This window comes from Peromyscus californicus, unplaced genomic scaffold (genome assembly GCF_007827085.1).
Source record: "Peromyscus californicus insignis strain IS unplaced genomic scaffold, ASM782708v3 Scaffold_5__1_contigs__length_169319896, whole genome shotgun sequence".
Lineage (NCBI taxonomy): Eukaryota > Metazoa > Chordata > Mammalia > Rodentia > Cricetidae > Peromyscus > Peromyscus californicus.
In genome coordinates this window covers 113297672-113323821 of record NW_026294573.1, presented here as the reverse complement: position 1 = coordinate 113323821, position 26150 = coordinate 113297672, and the positions used below count along the sequence as shown (strand labels likewise).

General features: G+C 47.0%; 1 protein-coding gene across 4 annotated transcripts in view; it reads left to right on the top strand.

Moving 5' to 3' along the window:
- Gabrr1 (gamma-aminobutyric acid type A receptor subunit rho1) overlaps positions 1–25418 on the top strand; it is a 41736-nt gene extending 16318 nt beyond the window's left edge. For 2 of the 4 annotated variants that reach the window (XM_052718141.1, XM_052718143.1), the window contains 9 exons: positions 6602–6655; positions 8578–8684; positions 11145–11212; positions 12439–12662; positions 16469–16551; positions 17486–17626; positions 19954–20106; positions 21321–21517; positions 22591–25418. In XM_052718141.1, the coding sequence (XP_052574101.1) occupies positions 6602–6655; positions 8578–8684; positions 11145–11212; positions 12439–12662; positions 16469–16551; positions 17486–17626; positions 19954–20106; positions 21321–21517; positions 22591–22884 (1321 nt within the window). In that variant the 3' untranslated portion in view covers positions 22885–25418. Of the gene's footprint in view, positions 1–5812; positions 6022–6601; positions 6656–8577; positions 8685–11144; positions 11213–12438; positions 12663–16468; positions 16552–17485; positions 17627–19953; positions 20107–21320; positions 21518–22590 lie in introns of those variants that run through there. The other 2 variants (XM_052718144.1, XM_052718142.1) reach the window with 2 other exon arrangements.
- The last annotated feature ends 732 nt before the right edge of the window (positions 25419–26150 follow it).

Here is a 26150-nt window from a genome sequence, read left to right as displayed (position 1 = left end):
TCACCTTCCTGCATCATGTAGGACACTGGGCAAAGTTCCAGAATGGACTCATACATACTGTCCTTCCTCTCATCACTGGAGGGCTGGAAACGTGTGCACTACAGCCCTGGGGATGCCGGCATGATCCAGAGCCTGCTAGTTCCATAACTTCCTGTCAGGTTAAAACCTGTACTTCCTCCAAAGGCAAAGAAACCCAGGTAGCTTCAGGAGAATTCCATCCCAGAGAGACCAGACTTGCTGGCACACCAGGAAATATGGTAGATGGGTAGGAAGGGAAACAGAAAGTGAGCAGAGGTCACACCTGGAACACATGAGCGGTAGTGAGTGGTCAGGGATAACAGTGGAAGGAGCAGGTAGGGAGATGGAGCCCAGAGCATTTTAGAATTGCCAGGATTTGTGTGGCATTAAGATAAGAAAGCAGCTTCAGGTGAGTTCTCAGTAGGCATTTTGGTTGCTTGTCTGGGAGAGTGGTCATGTCAGGGGCAGGAGGACAGGAAGCGGAGCAGTGTGAAACAAAAGAACACATGGCCCTGGACCACTTAAAGGCTATGGAGAGACTTCCTGTATGCCTATCGGGAAGGGATAGGCAGCTCGGGGGGAAGTGGACCCGAAGATGTAGATTCAAAGGGTGGATTTGTAGATTCTTGGGCAGGTAGTCAAGGGACCCAGAGAGAGAGCGTGGCATAAACTAAGAGCAGGAGCAGATGGAAAAAGAAGAGCATTTAAGAAGTCAGAAGAGATGGGTACAGCACTGGAGGCCTGTAATCCCATCTACGTGGAGGCTGAAGCAGGAGGGTCACAGGTTCAAGGGTGGGCTGCACAGCAAACTCAAAGTCAGTGTGGACAACTTAGTGAAAGAGGGGTTTGCGACCAGGTGTGGTGGCACACCCCTGTAACCCCAGCACTTGGGAGGTGATCATCTTTAGCTACCTAATGAGTTTGAGGCCAACCTGGGCTTCATGAGCCCTTGTCTGAAGGGAGGCAGAGGGGGAGCCAGGGCTCATTGATAAAATGCTTTTCTAGCATACATAAGGCCTGGGTTTAATGCTCAGTACCAACCCCCAGCTCCACACACTTCCACAAAAGGAAGATGTTTGAGGAGAAGACCGTGAAGGAAGCGGAACTAGGGACCAGAGAAGTGAGGTGTCAAGGACACTATGAACCATTGGATGCCTTCCACATGTCTGTCATAGCAGTTACTAAGTGGCCGTTCACCAGTTTCTGCATTATTATTAAGGAGGCTGACCCCTCTGGTGAACTCAGACTAGGGAAGCATCCTAGAGACATGTCAATGGTTTCCTAGGGAGGGAATGGTCAATGGGGTCAGTTTACACCAAGATCAGAGTCAGTCAGGTAGAAGACTGAGAAGTGATACAGGATACAGGAGCCCTTACCTTTAATAGCTTTCAGGAGCAGATGTCAGTGGTTAGGTAAAGGAGTCTATAGCTCACTGCTTTAATCCCTGGTGCAGAGGGTGGGGCTGGGACCAGGTGGAGAGTGAGTTCACCTCTGACAACATTGTAGTACAGGTGCTCTCCATGACAAACATATTCCTGTTTTGTTTCTAATGCCTAATACATTTGATCAGCGGTGGGAACTTCACTCATTTAGTGAGGAGCCCACCTATTCAAAGTCACATAAGCACAGAGTGAATAAGATGTGACTGCTGGGCCTGGGCGGGCTCGGTGGCTAAGACCACTTTCTGCTCTTGTAGAGGACCCAAGTTTAGTTTCTAGCACCTACATGGTAGCTCACAACCAACTGTAGCTTCAGTTCCAGGTCTGATGTCCTCTTCTGACCTTTGTGGGCACCAGGCACACATGTGGTACACATACATACATGCAGACAATCATTCATACATATAAAATATTGTTTTAAAAGATGAAAATGCTAAGCAAAAGTTGTTCACAAAAGTTGTAGTGTAGGTATTGGAGATAGAGCTGCATGGAAGAAAGGCCTTTCCAAGGGAATTAGGGAAAATACAATCTGAAACTTCTATCAAAGAGAATAGGTGGTGGGTGGGGAGAACACTAAAGCTTTAAATGTAAAAGTAGTATCTTCAAGAAGGAAGGAACAGGGAACTTATGTTCAGACATGGACCAGCAAAACAAGAATGGTCTAGGTAGAGACAACCTGAGGCATGGACAGACAAAAACATTCTCAATTTGTGCTTCCTATGGAAGGATAATGAATAGCAGGTCAGGTCTTTGTGTTAGGGCCCCACCAGATTCTTGGAGCAGTTATCAGTGACAGTGGCAGACGGATGGCCTGATCCAATGACTCCAAGACAAGACGGAGCAAGAGTCGAGTGCAGCCAACCCCAGGATGCCTTTCAGTCCAGCCCCAGTGCAAACCTCCCTTTTAAGTGCAGACTTCAATGTCAGAGTGGGCACGTGTTAAAACAGTTGTGAACCTTCATGGAAACAGTATGTATAGCTGTGAATCTGTATCTCTCACTCTACTCATCCACTCATCCACAGGAAAGGAAGAAACTGATTTTTAAAAGTTTAGGGGCTGGAGAGAGGGCTCAGCACTTGTCATCTAGGTTTGGTTCCCAGCCCCTGGCTCACAACCATCCATAACTCCAGTTTCCAGGGATTTGACTCGCTCTTCTAAACTCTACAGACACCAGGCACAAACTTCATGCACATACGTACAGGCAGGCAAAACACCCACACATATAAAATGGGGTAAATATAAATTAATTAGAAAAGATGTTGACTTTCAGAAATTTGTGGTGGATGGACATGGTAGCACATAACTGTAATTCCAGCAATTGGGAAGCTGAGGTAGGAAGATTGTCATGAGTTCTAGGCCAGCCTGGGCTACATGGTGAATTTGAGGCTAGTCTGGGCTAGAAAATAAGACAACCTAGTGTTACCAAACAGAAAGAGGAAAGAAGGAAGGCACAAATGAATGAGTATTGAGAGCTGCCTGCAGCAAAAGGCCATGAGAGTATACAGCAGGTGACAACTAGTGTTCAGAAGGTCAACCTATCAGAACCAAGGGTTCTGGTGGAGGAAACCATTATGCAAGGCGTTTTGAAATTACTGCCTTTTGAATGAATTGCCTGTTTCTTAATGTAAACTTTTTCTGCAATACCAGCTATGATATCTCCCCATTACCATGCATCTTCATGTAATGTATATATTTAATCTCATGATTACATCTCAGTCTTTTTTTTTTTTTTTTGGTTTTTTCGAGACAGGGTTTCTCTGTGTAGCTTTGCGCCTTTTTCCTGGAACTCACTTGGTAGCCCAGGCTGGCCTCGAACTCACAGAGATCCGCCTGCCTCTGCCTCCCGAGTGCTGGGATTATAGGCGTGCGCCACCACCGCCCGGCTACATCTAGGTCTTATGGGCACATATATCTGTGGGTTGTCAGGAAGATGACTTTTCATTTAGCTGTATCATTTTGATTATAGAAATTGTATAGAAATTATACTAAGACATGCTTCATAGCCAGATCCATTGTCCCACTAGACTGTGGACACTCAAAGCCTGCTTTTGTTCCTTTTGCTCAGACTAACACAGAAAATAATAATCTCTCCTCAGTCTAACACAAACTGTATGCATTTAGCTCATTTTTTACCTCAGAGCAAGTTCAAACTAGACTAAAGGCCTTTATATAGAGATGGCAAGTTCAAAACTTTACAGTTTTGCACAAGGTCAGAGCCGCAGGTGTCTACCAAGGTTACTAACACAAAACACCCTAAGAAAAGCCTGCCAATTCTTCACTTGCCAAGTGTGCTGACAAAAAGCTATGTCTCAGAGTCTGTGGCACTGGGCACTGCGCCCCTTCCCTCTGGTTCTGAGACCTTGGAACCTTGTTACCATGGTAATGGCTCTGCTCCTTATCATCTATTCTAGGAATGTGCTATGACCTTGAGAGTTTTGAAACTTTTCTCAAGATTGCAAGGTGGGGCAGGGGTGGTGCGGGGGGCGGGGGGGGGGGGGGGGGGGGAGGCTTTCGATACCTGCCCCAAGGGTTTTCTCCCAGAGTCCAGGGGAAGATGCTTATAAGCGGCTGGGATTCTAATCTTAGGGATATCAAATGAATCTTCGAACACCGAGCTCTTTCAGTCCATTCACTTTATTCTTGTAAGTCAGTTCTCTTTCTTGGCTCCTTTCTTGCCTAGCTCCTCACATTTCTAACTGGAGACTCCTTGCAATCCTGAGAAAGTTTCAGAACCCTCAAGGTCATAGCAGTTTGTGTTAGACTGAGGAGAGATTATTATTTTCTGTGTTAGTCTGAGCAAAAAGAATAAAGCAGACTTTGAGTGTCCACAGTCTCATGGGACAATGGATCTGGCTTTGAAGCATATCTTAGTATATTTTCTATACAATTTCTATAATCAAAATGATACAGCTAAACAAAAAGTCATCTTCCGACCACCCACAGATATATGTGCCCATAAGACTGAGATGTAATCATGAGATTAAATATATACATTACATGAAGATGCATGGTAATGGGTAGATATCATAGCTGGTATTGCAGAAAAAATTTACATTAAGAAACAGGCAATTCATTCAAAAAGCAGTAATTCCAAAATGCCTTGCATGATGGTTTCCTCCACCAGAACCCTTGGTTTTGATAGGTTGACCTTCTGAACACTAGTTGTCACCTGCTGTATACTCTCATGGCCTTTTGCTACTGGCAGCTCTCAATAGGACATGGCAGGCAAATCCGTGAGGTCCAGTGAGAGACCCTGGCTTGAAACTAAATAAATAGGGGTGGACACCAACTCAATTTCTAGCAGAGAGAGGAAGATCATCCAGCAAGATAACGTGGCCAACACTTCTTCCAAGCCCTGAATCCAGATCTCCAACCCAGTGCCTAGCTCTGCCACTCTCAAGGCTCCTTGAGCTCCCAGTATTTTGTCTTAGTTTTCTCACACGTGATTAGAGCTGATGGAGAGGTCTGCGGACAAAGTGCTGCGAGAAGTGGCGAGTTCATCACAGAAGGAGTCAGAATAGTGCCGGCCAACGGTGATTACTCCAGCTGTGCCAGGTGTTCATATTACTTGTTTTGTGTTGTGCTTAGTTTTAACAACCATCATATTTGTAGCTAGTAAAAGGGTGCTGAAAATATCCCATGCTAGTTATACCATGACCTAAGCAAGCAGCTGTCTACCTGCCTTCCCTGGGCTGTTAAGAGCGTGCATAGAAATGCCAGAGTCGTGTTCTGGGTTGCTTCATGTTGACTCTAGTTTCCAGCTTGTATATAGTATAGGAACAACAATTTTGCTTTAAAGTATTAACGACAATGAGAAAGACATCGGGGATCCTTCTCTGTGTCCTCTAGGCTCGAGTCTAAGCTTTGCCACAGCAACTGCTGGCTATCTCAGACCTTGACAGTCCTGTTGGTTGGTGAGTGGTTGTATTGCAGGCTGGCCCAAGGGGAAACTCAGAATAGGACACTCATTTTCTATTCCGACCTCCTGGTTCAGTCTCTTGTCCCTCTTCACGTGCTCTGTTCCATGTACATTCCTTTCTCATTCAGCTACCCTGTGCTGAGTGTCCACTGCAGCCAGCGCTGCCCTGTGCTGGACATGCACAGGACTCTGTCCTTGATGATCCCTTCTCCCAGCTACCTTCCCCGATTCCCAGCCCTCTCCTGCCAAGCTCCTGCCTGCCCTGCTTCACTGTGCTATGGATGACATAATCCCTGTCCCTGTCACCAGTGGAGTCCTCTCGGCAAATAGCATTACACTCAGAGGGCTTAACCAATCAAAAACAAGTACTCCCCACAGACAATGAGCAGGTCTCAGGGCAGGAGAGCAGGCATGTTGATGTCCCCCAGAGTGAGGAAGAACAGGATGCCATGTCTGCCCTAGGCAGAGGCCCAGGGCGTAGCTGGCGTCAGCTCTGGGGAAGGAACAAATGAGCAATACATGCTCCAGCCTCAGTCTCTCCTTCACTCCCTGCTGTACCCACTTGCCCAAATCCCTGGCCAGTACAACCAGGAGGGCACGATTAACTGGCGGCGTTGTTTGCCATAGTTTCATAGTGGATCCAGGTCAGAATGTGCAACTCTTCAGGCTCAGTTTCAAGCCTGGGTGGATGTGAGTGCATGTATGAGTGTGTGTACATGCACGCATATGTGTATGCGTGTATGCGTGTGCATGCATGAGAGTGTGCATGAATGTGTGTATGTTTGAGTGTGTGTGAGTGTTCACGAGAGTGTGTATATAAATATATGTATATATAAGTGAGTATATAAGTGCGTGAATGCATGAATGTGTGAGTGTAAATGCGTGTGTGAGAGTGTGAGTATGTGTATGTGTGTATGAGTGTGTATATTACTGTGTGAGTGGGCATGAATGTGTATGTAAGTGTGTGTGTGCACGTGCATGCGGTGGGGTTGAGCTTAAGTCAGATCTCTGTAAATCAGGCCTTCTAAATAATTAATCCTCGTTCCCTGTTCCTGTGAGTACTTGGAAAACGCTCATCAGACCAGATTAATGCGTTGAGCCGTCTTCCCTCCCCACCCCCATTTCATTCCGGCTAGATTTGAAGCGTGCACAGAGGCCAGGGTGCTTTGCCGATCTAAGTCACTGGACAGTCTCTGGAGCATCTTTTGTTTTCTGTTCCTACAGCAGACCTCAGAGACAGAGACGAGGAGCGCACGACGATGCCCACAAGCAAGGCAGGTATGGCCCGTGATAACAGCGAGCGCCACGACTCCAGCGATTTTCAGCCCTACCCCACGAGGACCAGGAAGAAGCTGGCTTTCCCATCCCTGCCTAGCTCCTTCCTCTGCTCAGCAAGTGTGCTACCTCCCCACATGCCCCACTCAACCTGCACACCACACGATCCACTCAAAGCCTTCTTCCGATCAGGAAAATGTCTTTCAGGCAGGGAATCAGCTGGCTGCTTAGCAGTCTAAATCAGCCAGGTTCTGAAGGGAGGATAGGGCCCTGGCTCCCTGACCTCAGCTTCATGTCTTCTCCTGAACACTAGCGGTTCTTTCAGGGAAGAAGTTAGTAAGGGCGGAGAGCTGAGCAGAGCAAGCCTCTGGAAGGCAGTCAGTCAGGGGGAGGCTACCACACCTGAGCCAGCCACTGGGAAGGTAATGCACCCGAGCGGGGCTCTCAAGTGTTCCCTCCTGTCTTTCAACATCCTCAGCCCAGACCCCTGCGCCAGACCCACAAGGGCCTGTGAGGTTCCGGGATCTAGGTTCTAATGAGCCCCCAATCAAGTGTGGGAGGGTCTGTACTGGGGGCAGAACATATGGGGAGGCTCTCAGAGGGGACATGGCTGGCATCTGCATCTGGAGCTGGGAAGATGGTTAGTTAGTTATGAGGATCCCTAGGATTATGCTGTTGGGTAATGAAGAGTTTCAAGTGTCACTTACTGTAGGGACAGAGAACCCAGAGCAAGTCATGTGTCTGCTGTGGGAAGACTGGTCAGAGGAGGCAGTATGCAGTGGGATAAGGGGTACAGGGGACTTCCATGTGGGAAAATACAAGGCATATTATTAAATGAGGGAGAAGCAAGATAAAGAAGCATTCATATAACATTAACTGTATAAGGAGAGAAAATAATCCTATATATAAGTACTTACATATTTCTGTAACAAACTCTGTCTAGACAAGGAAGCAATAATACAAGTTTCTGTGGATGAGGGGTAGGTCAGTAGAATTAACTGCATGTTTAATTTTAAAAAAATATTTTATGTGTATGGGTGTTTTGCCTGAATACTATGTGCATGTAGTGCCTATGGAGGCCAGAAGAGGGCGTCAGAATCCCTGGACTCATGTGGGTGCTGGGAATAGAACCCGGGTCCTTTGGAAGAACAGCCAGGGCTCTTTACTGCTGAGCCATTTCTCCAGGCCCTACCTGCATTGGAGAGATAGAGAGATTGTCAAACACTGAAAACACATCACACATTTAGGAATAAACAGATAAAAAGACAAAAATAGGTAAAAGTGTCCCTACAAGCAATTCAGAAGCATTTTCCCTGGAAACACGATGTGAGGGTGTTCACCCTCCACAGAATGACCACAGAAAGGCAAGGGTGTGAGGCTCAGCCATACACAATTGCTTCTCCTCCAGTCAGCCTTCCCTCAGCGTCTCAGGCATTTTGAAGGAGTCTGGCTTACCATTCAGACCAGCTCCGGCAGGTGTCAGCTTTGGTTATATGTTAAATCGGTGAGTTCCTTTCCCCTTCGGTTCTAGCGATAGAACCCAGGGCTATGCCCATGCTGGCCAGCGTTCCACCACTGAGCTATACCCCCAGCCTTGGGAAACTTTAAAAAATACCAGTTGCCAGCCCCTTAAATTAAAAAAAAAATACCAGTTCCCAGATGATAATCAGGATATCCGAGGCAGTGCCTGGCATTGCTATTTGAGAAGCCCCTCTGTGTGGCTGGGGACCGCAATCTTGGAACTTCCAGGTCCGTTTCTTTATCCAGAAAATTAGACAAAGGAAGAGAGGAGGCTCAGTGGCTCTCAGGAGAGCAAGCACACCCCAGGAAACCTGCCAAGGGCAGGAAGATGACAGATGGCTATGGCTCTGACCGGCCTTGGTTAGCACATTTATGTGATCAACCTGCTTTTCCTTCTGTGGCAGCCCAATTCTGAGACGAAGCTCCGACATCACCAAGTCGCCTCTCACCAAGTCAGAGCAGCTGCTGAGGATAGATGACCATGATTTCAGCATGAGGCCTGGCTTCGGAGGTATGAGGTGTATGCTCAAGGGTGGGGCTCCTCTTCATTTCTGGGATTCTTCGTCTGCACCCAGGTCTGCTTATCATATCTGCCTTAGCTGAGCATGGTGGGCTGAGCACCTTCTGAGTGTCTGCCCTTCATGCCCCTTCTCTGCCGGGCATTGCCAGAGTACCTGCTGATGTGTAGCCAAGCAAGGCCAGCCAGCTGCCCCAGGGCAGTGCTCGTAAGAAGCCTCACTGAAGGTCAGTGAGACCGAGGCTGCCACAGGAAGGCAGGGCAGAGGCAGCCAGGGCTGCCTCCTGAGGATGCTCTGAAATCTCACGCAATAACCTTGAGCTGGCTTGGTTCTCACCGGGAGTTGGCAGATGAGCCCCACTTACACATCCGAGTCCTGTCTGCAGGGTTTAATGAATGAGAAGGAGCTCGAGAAAGGGAAAAAAGGGTTCACTGCGGAACGGGGTCTGAGGTTTAACGGCTGCCAGGCTTCAGCCCTCTGTCAAAGGGCGCTCTCTCTCTCTCTCTCTCTCTCTCTCTCTCTCTCTCTCTCTCTCTCTCTCTCTCTCGCTCTCGCTCTCGCTCTCGCTCTCGCTCTCGCTCTCTCTGTGTCTGTCTGTCTGTCTCTGTCTCTGTCTCTCTGCCCCTGTGTGTTTAACATTTATTTACTGATTTTGGGGATGGTGCGGCGTGCACATCACAAAATGTGTGGCGGTCAGAGGACAACTTGTGGAGGTTGGCTCTTTCCATCATGTGGGCTCTGGGACTCCAACCCAGGGTCTTCAGGTTTGGCAGTGAGCAGCCCCACCTGCCGAACCATCTCACTGACCTAGGTTTGGTTTCTTCCTGGAGAAAAATATATTTTACGCCTGTGTGTATGTGTGTTCATGTGTAGGCAAACCCACGTATGTAGGTGTGGGTGTGGATGGATGCAGAGACCAGAGGACACCTCCTGTGCCATCCGCAGGAATGCTGTCTATCTCCTTTGAGACAGTCTCTCATTGTCCTGGAGCTCACAAGCTAGGCTAGACTGGCTGGCCAGTGGGCCCCAGAAATCATCCTGCCTCTGCCTCCCCAGAACTGCAGTACATAACATCGTATCTAGTATTTCTACATGGGTTCCCGGATCAAACTCAGGTCTTCATGCAGGCGAGATCAGAAGTTCTTAGTGACTGAGCCCTCCCTCCAGGCCCTAGAAATAAATTTCATGCCTTTCATTTTTTTCTAGTCATGATTACCTCCACCTTAACGTCCCCCCCAACAAACCAATACCCCAAGTTCTAGAAAAGTCTTTATTCTCTTTGTCATAGGTAAGCTATTGGATCAAGTCCCACCTCTTTGTGTCATGGTAACTGGACCACACCCTATACCTAATCCACATAAGAGCAAGCAAGCTCTTATTCTCTGTCAATACTAAGTTTTAATGGCCTGGAAATAACAACAAATATGTAATGTTTTGATTTAAGACCATTCTGGCACGGCATATCTTTGCTGGAAGCTTCTTCACCATGTAACAAAGATACAGATCTGTGGGTAGGACAAATGATGTGAATATGACCAGTTCTGGTACCATTACCAAGAAATGGGGTTCTCGTGGCTAAGTGAGAGCCAAAGGCTTCCAAGATCAAAGGGGGTGCAAATGGAGAAAATTCAACAGGCACTCTCATGCTAGGGAGCATGCTGATGTTCCTTAGACCAGACCCTGACTCAGCTTTGAGCTTTAGCACAGCTTCAAATGAACAAGTGGAACCAGAAAGGGATGGTCTGTACTAACTTCATCATTCGGGGGCTGGAAAGATGGCTCAGTGGTTAAGAACACTGGCTACTCTTCTAAAGGACCCAGGTTCGATTCCTAGAGCCACAGGGAAGCTCATAATGGTCTATAAGTCTAGTCCTAGGGGATCCGATGCCCTCTTCTGGCTTCCGTGGACTCTAGGCATACCTGCAGGCAAAAACATTTGTACACATAAAATAAAATAATCTACTCTCATCATCCCACGAAGGACAAAGCATTTTTATTACTTTTTGGAGTATGTATGTGTGTGTGGGGGATTTCAGGGGGCCAACCATGAAGCTGTTCTTTTAGTTCTTATTTGACTGCAGGCAGGTATGACCAAACCTTCCCATGTTGGGCTCTGGCATGACGGACACACGTTTGCACACCTCTTCCACAGTAGAAGTTCAAGCAAAGAGAAAGACTTTCAGCAGGATGTGATAGAATAGTCCTATAATCCTAGCTCTTTGGAAGCTGAGGCAGGAGGATTGAGAGTTTGAGATCAGCCTGGGCTACATAGCAAGGCTCTGTCAGAAAAAGAAGAAGGAGGAGGAAGAGGAGGAGGAGAAGGAGGAAGAAGAAGAAAAATAGAAGGAAGGAGGGAGGGAGGGAGGGAGAGGAGTTGTAAGAAGGGAGAGAGGGAAAAAAAAGAGAGAACAGAGAGAACGATTGAACACACGCTCCTGTCACACCCTCCCCAGGCCCGGCCATTCCCGTGGGTGTGGATGTGCAGGTGGAGAGCCTGGACAGCATCTCCGAGGTCGACATGGTGAGTGTTTCTCTGACCAGGGCTCTGGGCAATGGGGGCTCATGTGGACCTGTCTGGGCAAAAACTCTACACCATTGAGTCCCCCCTAACTCCTAACTCCTTGGCAGATGGGAACTGTCACAGTCACTTCGCAGATGACTCACAGACATCATGTCATTTGTTCAGAGTTCCCAGTTGGTATGAGATAGGGCCAGGAGACAAACTTGATCTTTATCCTCCAGCATGGATGCCTTGTGAGACACAGGCCCTCTGCATTTCCACGGAATCTACGTCTTGCTCTAGAAACCTGAACAGTGGGACTATTCCTTTTTGCTTTTCAGTGGGTTCCAATTTTTAAAAAATGTTGCCAGAGCCAGGCAGCGATGGTGCACGCCTTTAGTCCTAGTACTCGTGAGGCAGAGCCAAGAGGATCTCTGTGAGTTTGAGGCCAGCTGGTCTATGGAGCGAGATCCAGGATAGGCACCAAGGCTACACAGAGAAACCCTGTCTCAAAAAAAACCAAAACCAAACCAAAACAACAACAACAAAAACAAAAACAAAAAAATGTTGCCAGCTAGGCGTGGTGGTGCATGTCTTCAAGTCAACACCCAAGAGGTGGAGGAGGCTCACCTTGGGTTTTAGACCAGCCTGGTCTTCTATATAGGAAGCTCCATACCAGCCTGGGCTACACAGTGAAACCCTATCTCAAAAATTTTAACGATAGCATGGGTTGGGGGTGGGAAGCATTCTACAAGTTAGGAGACTTTTTAAAAGTCTGCCTTGGCCTGGAGCCTCCAAGAAGCAGGCTGGAAAGAAGTGTTCTAGTCCGGCAATGCCAAGACAGAATGAGAGAGTGAGACAGGAAGTGAGCAAACAGCACAGTGTTCTCAAGCAAGCCACTCCTCAGCCCTCCTCCCACAGCGTTCTCCAGGAAGCAGCGAGGAACACAGCCCAGGCTAGCCCGGCTCAGGGCCTGGCAGCTGGACTGCTTTCTCCAGCTGAGGTGCTCACTGCTCTAACACTGGCGCTTCCAGCTTGAGTCGCTGCTGTCAGGGGGCAGTTGTCATGGAGACGGTGGATGTCATGGGTGGGTGGAGTTCATGGGCAGTCTGTCCTAGGTCCCTTGTTGGGTTCCTCTCTGCCTTCTCCAGTGCCGATGCTCAGCCCACTGGCTTCAGGTGCGGTCCCCACTGGTGATGGCTCACACAGTGGGTGGGTATCTGTGTTTCCGCTGTCTCCACCTGCAGGACTTCACCATGACACTCTATCTGAGGCATTACTGGAAGGATGAGCGGCTGTCTTTCCCGAGCACCAACAATCTCAGCATGACATTTGATGGCCGGCTCGTAAAGAAGATCTGGGTTCCCGACATGTTCTTTGTGCACTCCAAGCGCTCCTTTATCCACGACACCACGACAGACAATGTCATGCTGCGGGTACAGCCCGATGGGAAAGTGCTGTACAGCCTCAGGTGGGAACAGAGGCAGGCTGGGACTGAGAGCTTAGGCCTTGCCCGAATATTTTCATTTTTAAGTGTTTAATGAATTAAATTTTTATTTTGTGTTATGTGTATGGGTGTTTTGGTTGCATGTGTGATTGGATACCACATGTGTGCCTGCGACGGCCAGAAGAGGGTGTCAGGTCCCCTAGGCCTGGAGTTACGGACTGTTGTGAGCTGCCATGTGCGTTCTGGGGATCAAATTCAGATCCTCTGCAAGAGCAGTCAGTGCTTTTAACCGCTGAGCCATCTCTCCAGCATGAAAGTGTGCCTAATTTAAAAAAAAAGTTTATTTTCCTAGTAAGAGTCAGGGAAATAAAATAAATAAATAAACATGTGTTTTCTGAGGCTCAGACACATGTCTTCCTCTCTCCGAGTCCCATGTTTGGGGTATGTTTTTAAGAACTTAGGTTTAAATAGATTCTTTTGCCTTGCCTGGCCAACATAGTTTCCATCCTGAAACACCATGGGACTCTGGACTACCTGATGACAATGTCATTCTGAGCATCACGTTTACAATGTCAAGAATAAGATCTAGGGCCGGGGGTGTGCAGTTCGGTGACAGAATGCTTGCTTAGCAGATATGAGACCCTGGGTCCCACCAGCACTGCCAAAAGGAGAAAAATAGAAAAGAAGGAAGGGGGAGGGAGAGAGGGAGGGAGGGAAGGGGAGAGAGAGAGACAGAGAGAGACAGAGACAGAGAGACAGAGAGAGAAAGAGAGAGAGAGACAGAGAGACAGAGGGAGAGGGAGAGGGAGAGAGAGAGAGAGAGAGAGAGAGAGAGAGAGAGAGAGAGAGAGAGAGAGAGAGAGAGAGAGATCTCCTCAGGGGCTCAGACTTGGGAGTGTTAACTGCCAGTAGACCCTGCCCCTACAATGGCCTTTGTACAAGGACAGCTACAGTCTGGTGGTCAGGGAAGACCAAGCTCAGACTCTCACAGAAGGGAGTGGTCACTGCCTGGGATTGGCTCCCATATACCATGTGGATGGTGTGTTTCAGGTTGACATACTTTGATCTGGGCTCACGTGTTGAAGAATGGCAAAGACAAACCCGTGTTCTAATTAATGTCAAAGTTGAATTCCTGCCCCAGTGTCCCGGGAATATGTGTTATGATCCCCGGTCCTGTCCTGACTTGGATCTAAGCAGTGCAGGTACAGGATTTTCATCTCCTTGTTTGGAAGTGCATCTCCTGTAGGGCATCCTCAGAGAGCTCATGGATCCTCAGTGCCTTCTCTAGTAATATCAGCCTGGTTCTCTCTGGAATCCTCATTTCTGAGCATCTTAAGACACCTCATTTCAAGATAAAATTCTCAGATAAACCAATATAGCTCTACAGTCCTGTAGAATTGCAGAGAACCAGACCATCACACCTATAACCACTGGTGTAAAGTTAACATTTATCAACTGCTTGTCAGGAGCAGTGTGTGTGTGTGTGTGTGTGTGTGTGTGTGTGTGTGTGTGTGCATGCACACGTGAGTTATTATAAATATTGCTGCTATAAAGGATGCTGTGATGCTTAGTTTTAATCGTCAACATGACACAATTTAGAATGGTCTCAGAAGAGAGTCTCAGTGAGGATTTGTCTGGATCAGGTTGGTCTGTAGGAAATTATCTTAATTATATTCATTGATATGGGAAGACCCACCCACCTCCTGTGGGCAGCCCCTTTCCCTGAGATGGGGTCCTGGGCTGAATAAAAAGAGAATTAGCTGAGCACTGAGGTGCATGCATTGTTCACTGCTCTCTGCTCTTGGCTGTGGAGTGTTGTGACCAGCTGCTTCACCTTCCTGCCCCACCCCCACCCCTTTTTATTTCTGCACAGGAATGGAGATAACCTGGGACTGTGAGACAAGTGACCCCCTTCCGCCCTAAGCGGCCCTTGTTGAGGTCTTTTGTCACAGCAATGGGAAAGAGAACTAAGATGGAAGCATCTGGTCTACCAGTGAAATAAAATACATGGCACTCCTTACCTATAACTTCCATGTACTTTAACAACACCGTTTTCTACTATTTTTATGGGAAACCATTTACCAGTTTTTGTAATTCTGCCATCAACAAAAGTTCTGTAAAGTGAGACCACAGTAAACACAGCAAGAGTCTGCTTGTTTAGCTGACAAATGAGTGTAGATCAATGCTTTTTTTAAAAAAAAAATATTTATTTATGTTTATGAGTGCTCTATCCGCACGTACACCTACACACCAGAAGAGGGCATCTGATCTCACTACAGATGGTTGTGAGCCACTATGTAGTTGCTGGGAATTGAACTCAGGACCTCTGGAAGAGCAGCCAATGCTCTTAACCGCTGAGCTATCTCTCCAGCCTTCAATGCTTTTGTTAATGTTAATAAGTAAGAAGTGAGATAAGGAAGAATTATGTAGGACTTTACTCACTTGCCCAAGATGTACACACTCTACTTCCTGATTTGGGTACAGCTCTCAAATACTGGATGAATAACTCCTGAACATCCATACCATTTTAAACACATATATTAGATGCTTTTTTCTCTTTGTTTACTTGCTTTTATTTTTCCCATACAATATATTTTAATCCTGTTCTTTCCCTGCCCCAGCTCCTCTCAGCTCCCCAGCTCCCCACCTCCCTACCCATCCAACTTCATGTTCTTTCTCTCTCTCTAAAAACAAAACAAAACAAAAACTATAAAAATCGAAACAAAATCCACTAAGACAGAAACTACCTAAATGAAACAAAAAGTGCACACAAATACGTAGATTCCATTTCGTGTTGACCAAGTACTCCTGGGTAAGGGGCGTGCCCTGAAGTGTGGTTGATGTACTCAGTGACACTCTGTCAGAGAACACCGATTTTCCCTTTCCTAGCAGCTATCGATTGCAAAAGCTCCTTGGTTAGTGGTAGGGCATTCTTTCCTCTCTCAGTGCTGGGATTTTGTCTGGTTTGAACTTACAGAGGTCTTGTGTGTGCTGTCACGGTCTCTGTGAATCAGTTCTGTAATGTCTAGAAAATCGTTTCTTTGGAGTCATCCACCACTCTGCCTCTTATAACATCTTCTGCATAGATACCTGAGCCTTGGGGGGAGGGAGGTGTTGATAAAGACATTCCTTTTAGGGCTAAGTGCTCCAAAGTCTCTCACTCTCTGTACATTGTTTGTGGGACTCTGTTAACTGCTGTCTACTGCAGGCTTCTCAGGTGAGGACTGAGTGAGGCGCTGACCTATGGGTATGGCAGAATGTCATCAGGAGTCATTTTATTGCTATGTCCCTTTAGCAGAATAATAATAGTAAGGTTTCCCCTAGGCCCAAAGCTATCTAGTCTCAGATTTTTCACCACTTACCAGTGTCAGATGTGAATTCCACTGCTCTGCAATGTCCTACTAGACACAAGTAAGTGCCATCAACATCTAACAGTGCACAGCTAACAGTGTACTAATGTCATTAAGAAGCAGCGAGCTCTGAGTAGTTATTAGTGAGGGAAATATTATTAGTGAGGGAAATATTTGGATACTTCTGTTTTGGGAATATTCATTCTTTCAACAATCATTTAAATGAAAAGTATGTATGTGTGTCTTTAACACTGTTATGCTGACATTGCATCTCCAGATCCTTGGAATGTGCTGGTGTTAGCAGAGACACTCAATCGCCTTGCACAGATCCTAACGTTAAACATAAATCCTTGAGAGGACTTTCCTGATGTCAACGCGCTGCTTAGGGACTGGAGAAAGGAAGCGGGGCCTTTTCTGTCTGCCTATCATTTCGCATCTGTCTTCAGCAGGTGCTGAAGCCATGTGTCTTTTTGTTTCTAGAGTCACAGTAACGGCGATGTGCAACATGGACTTCAGCAGGTTCCCCCTGGACACGCAGACCTGCTCCCTGGAAATTGAAAGCTGTGAGTAGGTGCAGCCTGGCACCAGCACTTCTAAACACCTCTCTGGTTGGCAGGTGACAGTTCTCCCAGGACCTCTGCTCTGCTTTCCCTGCCTTTCACCTCCTGGCATCAGGCTCTCCTGGGTGACCTGGCATGATCTCCTTTACCCAAAGCCTACCAGTTCAAATGCTAGTCACCTCTAGAAAACACCTTTACAGGCTAGTATCTGGTTTGATATCTGTGTGTATCAGAGCCGAGCCATCGACACGTGAGGTCTCCTATCACACAGCCAAGGCTTAGCGAGTCCTCAGAAGACCAGATTGTACATAGGCAGATGCTACCTGCAGCTCCAAGAGGTTTCACCTCAGTTACGTCCAGCAGCACACGTGCTCCTGCAGTTGGACACAGTGGCCTCTCCTGAAGGGGGTGTGCTGGGCACGTGGCAGCCTCTGAGAGGGTGGTGACCACAGTCATTCCCACCTTATTTTGAGGAAGTGGGCACAATCGCCTGAGGAAAAGCCCATCCTTCACTCATGCTGCCTGAGAGTGAGTCACACTCTGGCCCTCAAGTGGTGAATCATTACCCTGTACAAAAGAAGAAAGAGCTGATTGGGTCCTAATCTATAAAGCCGAGCCACAGGAAATCTTGCCAGTATTGAACTATCTCTGCCCTACAAGCAACACTATCGTTTGGTTTAACCTAGCTATTGCAGCTGGATTGTGGGGTGAGGCTTTTTGTAGAAACCGTGAGCCCTTGAACTCAGAAGCCTTGCTCTGACAACTTTTGAGAAACTGGGACAAACTAGAGTTGTCTGTCTGTATTGTTTAGATTGCAGTTTACTATCTTACTGCAAGCCAAGTAGTCTGTGTGGCTTAGGACCCAGTGTCACACAGCCCACAGGCGGGTCTGGCTTGACTGTCGCCCTGTGCCTGACACTGGCTCTCATCTTCCCAGATGCCTACACAGAAGATGACCTCATGCTATACTGGAAAAAAGGCAACGACTCCTTAAAGACAGATGAGAGGATCTCCCTCTCCCAGTTCCTCATTCAAGAATTCCACACCACTACAAAACTAGCCTTCTACAGCAGTACAGGTGAGCTCTGAGCATGCGCTAAGTGCCAGGGAGGCTTCGTCTTGGCCAGATGCTTCAGGCTCTATTTAGGAAGTGTGTGATTTGGTTGTCATACCAAGTGAACAGAGCTTTGAAACAGAAGAGCAGAGTCTTAAATGAAGTCTAGTGGGTAGTATGAATAGGGTGGGGGTGGGGTGACTTGTTTTCCTTTGAGACAGGGTCTACTCCATTGTCCATGCTACCCTGAACTCATTATATACTATGCATTCAGGCTGGTGAAATCATTGTATACTATTGTATCCAGGCAGGTGAACTCATTACACACTATGTATCCAGGCTGGTGAACTCATTACACACTATGTATCCAGGCTGGTGAAATCATTGTATGCTATTGTAGCCAGGCAGGTGAACTCATTACACACTATGTATCCAGGCTGGTGAACTCATTACACACTATCACTATGTATCCAGGCTGGTGAAATCATTGTATACTATTGTAGCCAGGCAGGTGAACTCATTACACACTATGTATCCAGGCAGGTGAACTCATTATACACTATGTATCCAGGCTGGTGAACTCATTACACACTATGTATCCAGGCTGGTGAACTCACTGTATACTATTGTACAGGCTGGTGAACTCACTATACACTATATATCCAGGCAGGTGAACTCATTACACACTTATGTGGCCAGGCTGGTGAACTCATTATATGTTATGTATCTAGGTTGGGCCTCTGGCTCAGTATCACCAGTGCTGGGGTTATAGGTATGCTCCAAGGCAACTAGCTCTGTAGGTCATTTTTGACCCACCAATGTGTCAGAGATAATTACCTGGGAAATATTAGCTCAAAGGTAAGCCATGAGAGTAGGTTTATTTGAGATGATTGCCTCATTAAGTTGGCACTACATCCCTGAAATGCTCATCAGAGTCTCTATAGAAACAAACAAGTTTCATTCCGACTGCTGTTGTCTGTCTCCCTGGCTGGGTGTGCCACTCCCACCCACGCCCCTCAGAATGACCCTGGTCATCATGTGGACCCGGCTGTGGCCTTATGAGTCAAAGGTCTGTACAGGCCCTGTCCCCTCCTGGTGCTCGAGGCTGTGCTCTGTGGCCTTCCCCAGCTGCTGGCCTGTGCTGGGAAACAGCTAAGGGTTGACATTCTCCATCCCTTGCTTCTGTTTTGATCACTCACTTTTCAGAAGGTTCTGCAGGCTCCCTTGCTGGCCCTCCACCTTGTGAGCAGTCCTGACCCATTAGAGAGCACTGGAGGTCAGTTTAGTGTGGCCATCCAACTCAAACGCTGACTCACTCACCCTTGACGCTTAGTTATTTGGGTCGCAGTCTTCTGAAAGTCCTTCTGCAGTCACTTGCTGGTACCAAGAGGCATGTCCCATGCAATGTACTCACTGGACACCGAATCCTGAGTTATCACTGCCAGGGCTCACTGATTCTCAGCCCTGGGCACCCTCCTCACACACATTGCTTCTCGTGAAAACCACACGGGCAGAGTAAAGCACAGTAGACCAGTAACTGTTACTCTGTGCCTAGATACAAGACTATTTATACCTCAAAACATAGTTCTTCCCATAAAAAAAATCCAGAAAGGGAGCCAGGCATAGGGATATTCACCATCATCCCAGCACTTGCAAGGTAGAACAGCGGGTTCAGGAGTTCAAGGCCATTCTCAGCTACAATGTGAGTTTGAGGCCAGCCTGGGCTACCTAAAACCCTGCCTCAAAATAAATAAATAAATAAATAAATAAATAAATAAATAAATGAATGAATGAATGAATGAATAAATAAATGAATAAATAAATAAATAAGAGAGAAAAGAAAAAGGAAAGAAGTAAAGGGAACTGTTTAAGTCACTGCCTCGAGCTTTGCTATGCACACAAACCACATGAGTCTGCCGCTCAAGAAAGACTCTGCTCCAGCGGTCTGGGCTACAGCTTAGGAGTCTGGTAGGAGACAGGGAGGGAAGAAGGGAAGAAAGGGGGAGAAAGGAAGGAAGGCAGAGGGGGCCAACATCAAGGCCTTGTGCTTGCTGGCCAAGGACTCTACCCATGAGCTATAGCTGAACTTCTAAGAAGCTCCCATGTGACTGTGAGGCTGGTCATAGTTTGAGAAATCAGATTTTCTCAAGGGGTTCCCTTTGTGTTTATGAAGGGGACACAGATTCCTTACAGTGAGTTCACACAAGTCATAAGGGTCACCACATGTCACTGCCACTGTTTAAGGTATGGTTCCAGTGTGAGATCTAAGACACAACTGGACAAATAGAACTTGTTTTCTGAAGAAGTCAAGCAACTATGTTGCACGCTCTCTCTTCTTCCTTTGCCCCCAGGCTGGTACAACCGTCTGTACATCAACTTCACTTTACGTCGTCACATCTTCTTCTTCTTGCTCCAAACCTATTTCCCTGCCACCCTCATGGTCATGCTGTCCTGGGTGTCCTTCTGGATTGACCGCAGAGCTGTGCCTGCCAGAGTCCCCTTAGGTAAGGACCATCTCAAGTGTGTATTATGTGTCTGAAAATCCAAGGCATTCCTTCCATCCTTCTCAAGCAGGTCCTGTACTCCTCTTCACAGTGTAACTCGGAAATGAGTCAAGGTACTGATTCAAGTAGCACCACACAATCTAAGTGCCACATGGGAATCTGTCCAGGCCCCCATGGCTGTCCGTCCAAGCAGCTCACTGTGGTCTTGGGCAGGGGGCTCCCAGTCTTTGGGTGTTTTCCCTGCTGGTCCGTATAATGTATTTTGCAACAGTGTTTCTCAAAGATGACCCAACAGATCTTTGCAATAAAATCCTTGAGGGAATTATGAAAAGTCTTGGATTTCATCATATCTGCAGTCAGAATCCCTGAGTTTTCTTGCACCCCCTCACTTCCTTTCTCAGCACCCCACCAAACATCCTTATCTTAAACACGGAGCCCACTCAGTCACGACCACCGCTACAGCTCAGACAGCTCAGGCTACAAGTGACAGGGTGACCCACCAGGCTTCAGTGAAATGGTTTGGAGCTGGCCCTTAGGGGAACCTCAATCCTCTGTGATTTAATGTTTTCCGAGCAAATGTTCTGAGCTTAATTTGCAATCCTGGGCAAACTTCCACAGATGATGCCCATTCTCCAGCAGTTAGCTGCCACTCCAACAGCTACAGTGCTGAGCTTGAGTGTTCTCTCGTATTGAAGTCTGTCTCCTATACATAAAACGAGCCTCATAAAACTAATGTCAGGGTGCTCAAGGCAGTCCTGCTGGATGGGCACACAGGTCCAGTGTGTGTGTGTGGGGGGCTGTCATCTGGAGAGACAGGCCCGGGATGACAGAACTCTCATGACACCAAGGACGCAGTGTTGAAATAAACCTCATGCCTTCCTTCACCACGTGGTTGCTTAGATCTCTATGTCCTTTCTTTAAAGAATGGAAGGAAATACCTCCGTGCCAAAAGCCTGGTGCTTTCTGCAGAAAGGATGTGATTTGGCACTGTAATGGATATGACAGGTGTGCAGAGGAGGAAGGTGGAGATGAGGGGCAGAGGGGCAGGGAGAGAGTCATGACAGCTAGCTCTCAAAGACAGGAGGAATTCTCCAGAAGGGAGCAGGTCCTGGCCGTCCAAGCCAAGGCCGAACAAAAGACAGGGACACCGAGGGACAAGGCCTACAGCATTTGGTAAAAGCAAGCACGTGCTTATTTCTCACCGTTTATGGCAGGCATCACCACGGTGCTGACCATGTCCACCATCATCACAGGCGTGAACGCCTCCATGCCCCGAGTGTCCTACATCAAAGCCGTGGACATCTACCTCTGGGTCAGCTTCGTGTTCGTGTTCCTCTCGGTGCTGGAGTACGCGGCTGTCAACTACCTGACCACGGTGCAGGAGCGGAAGGAACGGAAGTTCCGAGAGAAGGTGACTTTACCGTGACATCGAGGGGGCGGGGCTAGCCTTGGGACTGTGGGCAGGTCCCCCCTCCCTGTAAAAGGGGTTCTGATAGCCTCTGCTCTGCTTACTTCCAACCATGGTCAAGAATATTTGACGTTTACATCTTTCATTCAGTAAAAGTTTTCATTCAGCATCTACATCCCAGCAGCCACTACACCAAATTAAGACATGGTCCCTTTCATTGTGGTTGTATTCAGAGTTTAGTGAGAGAATCCCAGGAGGGAAATAAATGATAATTTGATGCTGTGGAACATATTATTAATAAATAAGGAGGTGATTTAAAAGACCCCCCCAGGAGCAACCATACTGCCTCCTAAGAATCTTCCCTTCATACATGACCCCCATCTCCCATCATTTCTTAAGTTGTATTTCCTCCTGCCCTTCCTCCCCTTTCCCAGCCTACAGTTTAGAGACTCTCTCTTCCAGCCATACCTCGCCATATACTATTCCGCAAGTGCTGTCTTTCAGTCCCAGCCCTCATGACAAACACCGAATAATGTCATCGGTAAACATTTTAATGAAAAGTTTGCTGCCGGGTGTGGTGGTGTCATGAACCTGTGATCCAGTTACTCAGGAGGGAGTCACAAGTTGGAGGCCAGCCTGGGTAACTTAGCAAGACCGTCTCAAAAGGAAAAAAGGGGTAGGTCAGGATAGCACTCTTGTCTAACATGTCCAAGGCCCTGGGTTTGTCCCCACTGTCCCCAAAGGGGACACGGAGGACAGGGCTAGCCGTTGCTAGTCTTGTTGGTCTCTGGTACAACAGTGTGCTCTTTCCTACAAGCCAATGTGTAGATATTAGTTCAACACCCAGTTCTCATCACCACCATGCCAGCGCTCGAACCCTGATCTTGAGGCTGCTGGTTAGTTCCTGACACAGTGTTGTGCTCACAGCTGTCTTAGGATGTTTACATCATCATTTTTCTTATTTTCCCCCCAAAACTGAGACTAAAAGAGGCTGGAGGGTAACCCCCTTCACACACAGTGCTTTGGCGGGCCTCTGAGGAACGGTGCTCAGCTCACATGCCCCTGTGTGTCTGCAGATCTCCTGCACCTGCGGACTACCCCAGCCCCGAGCAGTGATGCTGGATGGCAGCTACAGTGACGGGGAGGTGAATGACCTGGGTGGCTACATGCCTGAGAATGGAGAGAAGCCTGACAGGATGATGGTGCAGCTGACCCTGGCCTCCGAGAGGGGCTCTCCCCAGAGGAAAAGCCAGAGAGGCAGCTATGTGAGCATGAGGATCAACACGCACGCCATTGATAAATACTCCAGGATCATTTTCCCAGCCGCTTACATCTTATTCAATCTGATATACTGGTCAATTTTCTCTTAGATGCCTGTGATTCTGTCAATCTCACCTTCTTCGTGGTTTGTATGCACTACAGAAATTGCTGTAAAATGAAACAGGATGGTTGAAAAACCATCCCGGTACCCACCTGGATTTTCACTGTCTCTTCTTCAGCTGTCCAAAGCTGCACTGACAAGACACCCTTTTTTTTTTTGCATTTATTATTTTGCAATCAGCATTATACAAGGTGTTTCAGGAATTTGTCATGATAGCCACTGATATTAGCTGTCCCCAGGTCCCAGGAAGAGCATAGAGGCCACATGTGGACATGCTGCAATTCAGTGCTGGGGTCCTGGATGCTGTTCACAGGGAGGGCTTCCTTCATGGGTGGCACTGTGTTCTTTAGACTATGTAGAACTGGGGAGTACCTGAATCAAACCTATTTGCATGGAGCCCACATGCACATGAATCCCTTCTGATGAAAGGCCCTACTTCAGTCTGTCCCTGCACCTGTTCTGTATCCCTTATAGTTAATGAAAGGTAATGATGCTCATGTTCCAGTCTCTCCCTCTATCCACTCTGCATCCTCCACAGTTAATGAAAGGCAGTGATGCTCAGGACCTCTCTAACAAGCTGTAGATATCTCCCCTTATAAGACATGCTCTTTAGACTGTTGACTTTTCCCTGGTAAAGAATGGAATTCTCTCCATTCTTCTGAATAATCAGCATTTCAAGGAAACTTGGGATGCTTATAGCTCATAAGAATGAGAAGCACACAATTTCTTAAGAGAAAATAGCATTAAAAATCAAAAGAAACAGACAGACATCTGCGTTGCCACTCAGCAAGAGCCAGCACTGTCTAGGAACTAGACATCAGTTGTCATCTAGACAGAGCATGCAGCAGACCAGATAAAGTGGTCAGTGGCAACTGATGTCATGGGTTGTAATTTGATGTATTATTTTAAAACAATGTTTAAAAAACAAGCCTTTGTGTTATCTATCTAGAAGATCTATAACAACTCCAACCAGACTTCCCCAAACAGCATTTACAGTATGGCATTTTCTCTGGGCCTCATCTTTCACTCACAGAGACAGCGAGTCTATTCAACACTCATTCACATCCCAGTAGCCACTAAGCCAACTTAACTAAGGACATGGCCCTTTAATTGTGGTTGTGTTCAGAGCTTAGTGAGACATAATGATAATTTCACATTGTGGAACATGTTAATAAATATGGAGGTGGTCTAAGAGACCCCTCCAGGGACCACCGTCCTCTGTGCCAGGAAAGTTCCCTTCCTATATGTCCTCAGATCTCCCCATCATTTCAGAGTTAACTTGACAGACCAACCCTAACTAATATGTGCATGGCTAATCTTTATTCTGATTTTTAAAAAGAACTATTTGCAAACTCCTACTTAGAAGATAGTCTTTCACTTCCCACAATGAAAAGTCACCAAAAGCTTTCTTCAAACTCAAGTAGTAAACTTAGAAGGACATAAATTAAATAATTGATTATCATTGATATTAAAAATGACTGTTGTTTTGACAGTCATGGTTTGCACTTGTCTCAACACTTGGAAGCAGGAGTGAGAGGACCTGGAGTTCAAAGCGGGGCCATAGCTTTACAGCATATTGGGGGCCATCCTGGGCTACGCGAGGTTTAAAAAGACTGCTTTTTCATTTTTATTTTATGAAACAATTACCTTTAAAGTCAACATCTTTGCCACTGTCTTCTCCCTCACCACTAGGGCCACTGAGCTGTCTAGGTTTCCAGATCAAAGCTAAACCTTACCTACTGTTTGGTATACTCCAGCATTTGAGTCAGTGTGTAGAATGCTCTCCTAGTCTGCTAACCTGCTGCGTCAAGGACTGCAGACCAAATGGCCTGATTAACAGAGATTTCTTTTCTTACAGTTCTAGAGACTAATGTCCAAGGTCAAGGTGCTGGCAGATGTGGTTTCCCCAGAGGCTTCTCTCCCTGACTTTCCAATGGCCACCATCTTGCTGTACGCTTGCCTTCTTTCCTTTGTGCCCACCTATGTCCTTTTCTCCCTACTTATATTTGGTCAGGGCCCATATCAGTGGCCTCATTTAACCCGAGTTCTTTCTTTAGAAGCCTGTCTCCAAACCATTTGTTCTATAGCAATCTCCCCCAGGTTGGAATACTTTATTTTGGAAGGAAGCTCCTTAGGATGTGCTAAAAGAAGGTGATGTCCTCCATCCCACAGGAAGAAGCCCATTTAGGTTAAGCTCAGGAAACAAACAACTCAAAAGTTTCAGGAAATCCCTGAAACCAAATAGATAAACTATCGCCCTCCACAAAGTATATATAAGCAATAAGAACCATTGAAAGTTGCTTTTAGGTGATCCAAGCTGTCTGGAAGGGGCAAAGACCAGCCAAACTACCTGGAAGGGACACTTTCCAACCCATCCAACTGCCTGTGAGTCATGCAGTGAGCTCCAGATTTCCAGCTGTTGTGAGCTGTTACCCATGATGGGGTGGACTTTGTTGATGCAGCTGTCTTTGAGTCATTTCTGCTCCTATAAGTGACCCCAATAAAGCTCATTGGTTCACCGAGTTGGACTTTGGTGGTGTCCTTAATTTGGTCTGTCATTGGTTTCCTACCTGGAGCGGTTCATGCCTGCTCACATATGCACAGGAATAGTGTCACACAACATATATGCCCATGGAAATCTATTTGCAGTATACCTAATGCTTTATAAATAGTTATACTGTATCATTTAGGGAATGACAAGAAAAAAAATCTGGGGACTGGAGAGGTGGTTCAATGGGTAAGAATACCGCTTCTCAAATTTGAGGAACACTGGGTTGAAATCACCAGCATCCACCCAGAAAGCTGTGTGTGGTCATGTGCATGTCTGCAACCCTAGTGCTGTGGGGTGTGTGTGTGTGTGTGTGTGGTGTGTGTGTGTGTGTGTGTGTGTGTGTGTGTAGGGGGCAGAGTAAAGACAGGAGGACTTCTGGGGTCTGCTGGTCACTAGCCTAGTCCTAGGTTCAGAAAGAGACCCTGTCTCAAGGAATAGGTGGACAGTAATGGAGCAAGACACCTAATATTCTCCTCTAGTCTTTGTGAGTGAACATTCAAGCACATGAAGCCACTATACACATATGCATACACCACACACACATACTCACACACATGAAAATATGCCTGCATGTGTTCAATATTAATGTGTGTTATTACTTGTTGCTGGATTCTAACAGCTCCCTCGGGGGAGGGGGTGAGAAGGCACAGCATCAATGACTCAGACACCAGGTGTCTATTGAAAGCAAATAACGAACTCCTTTA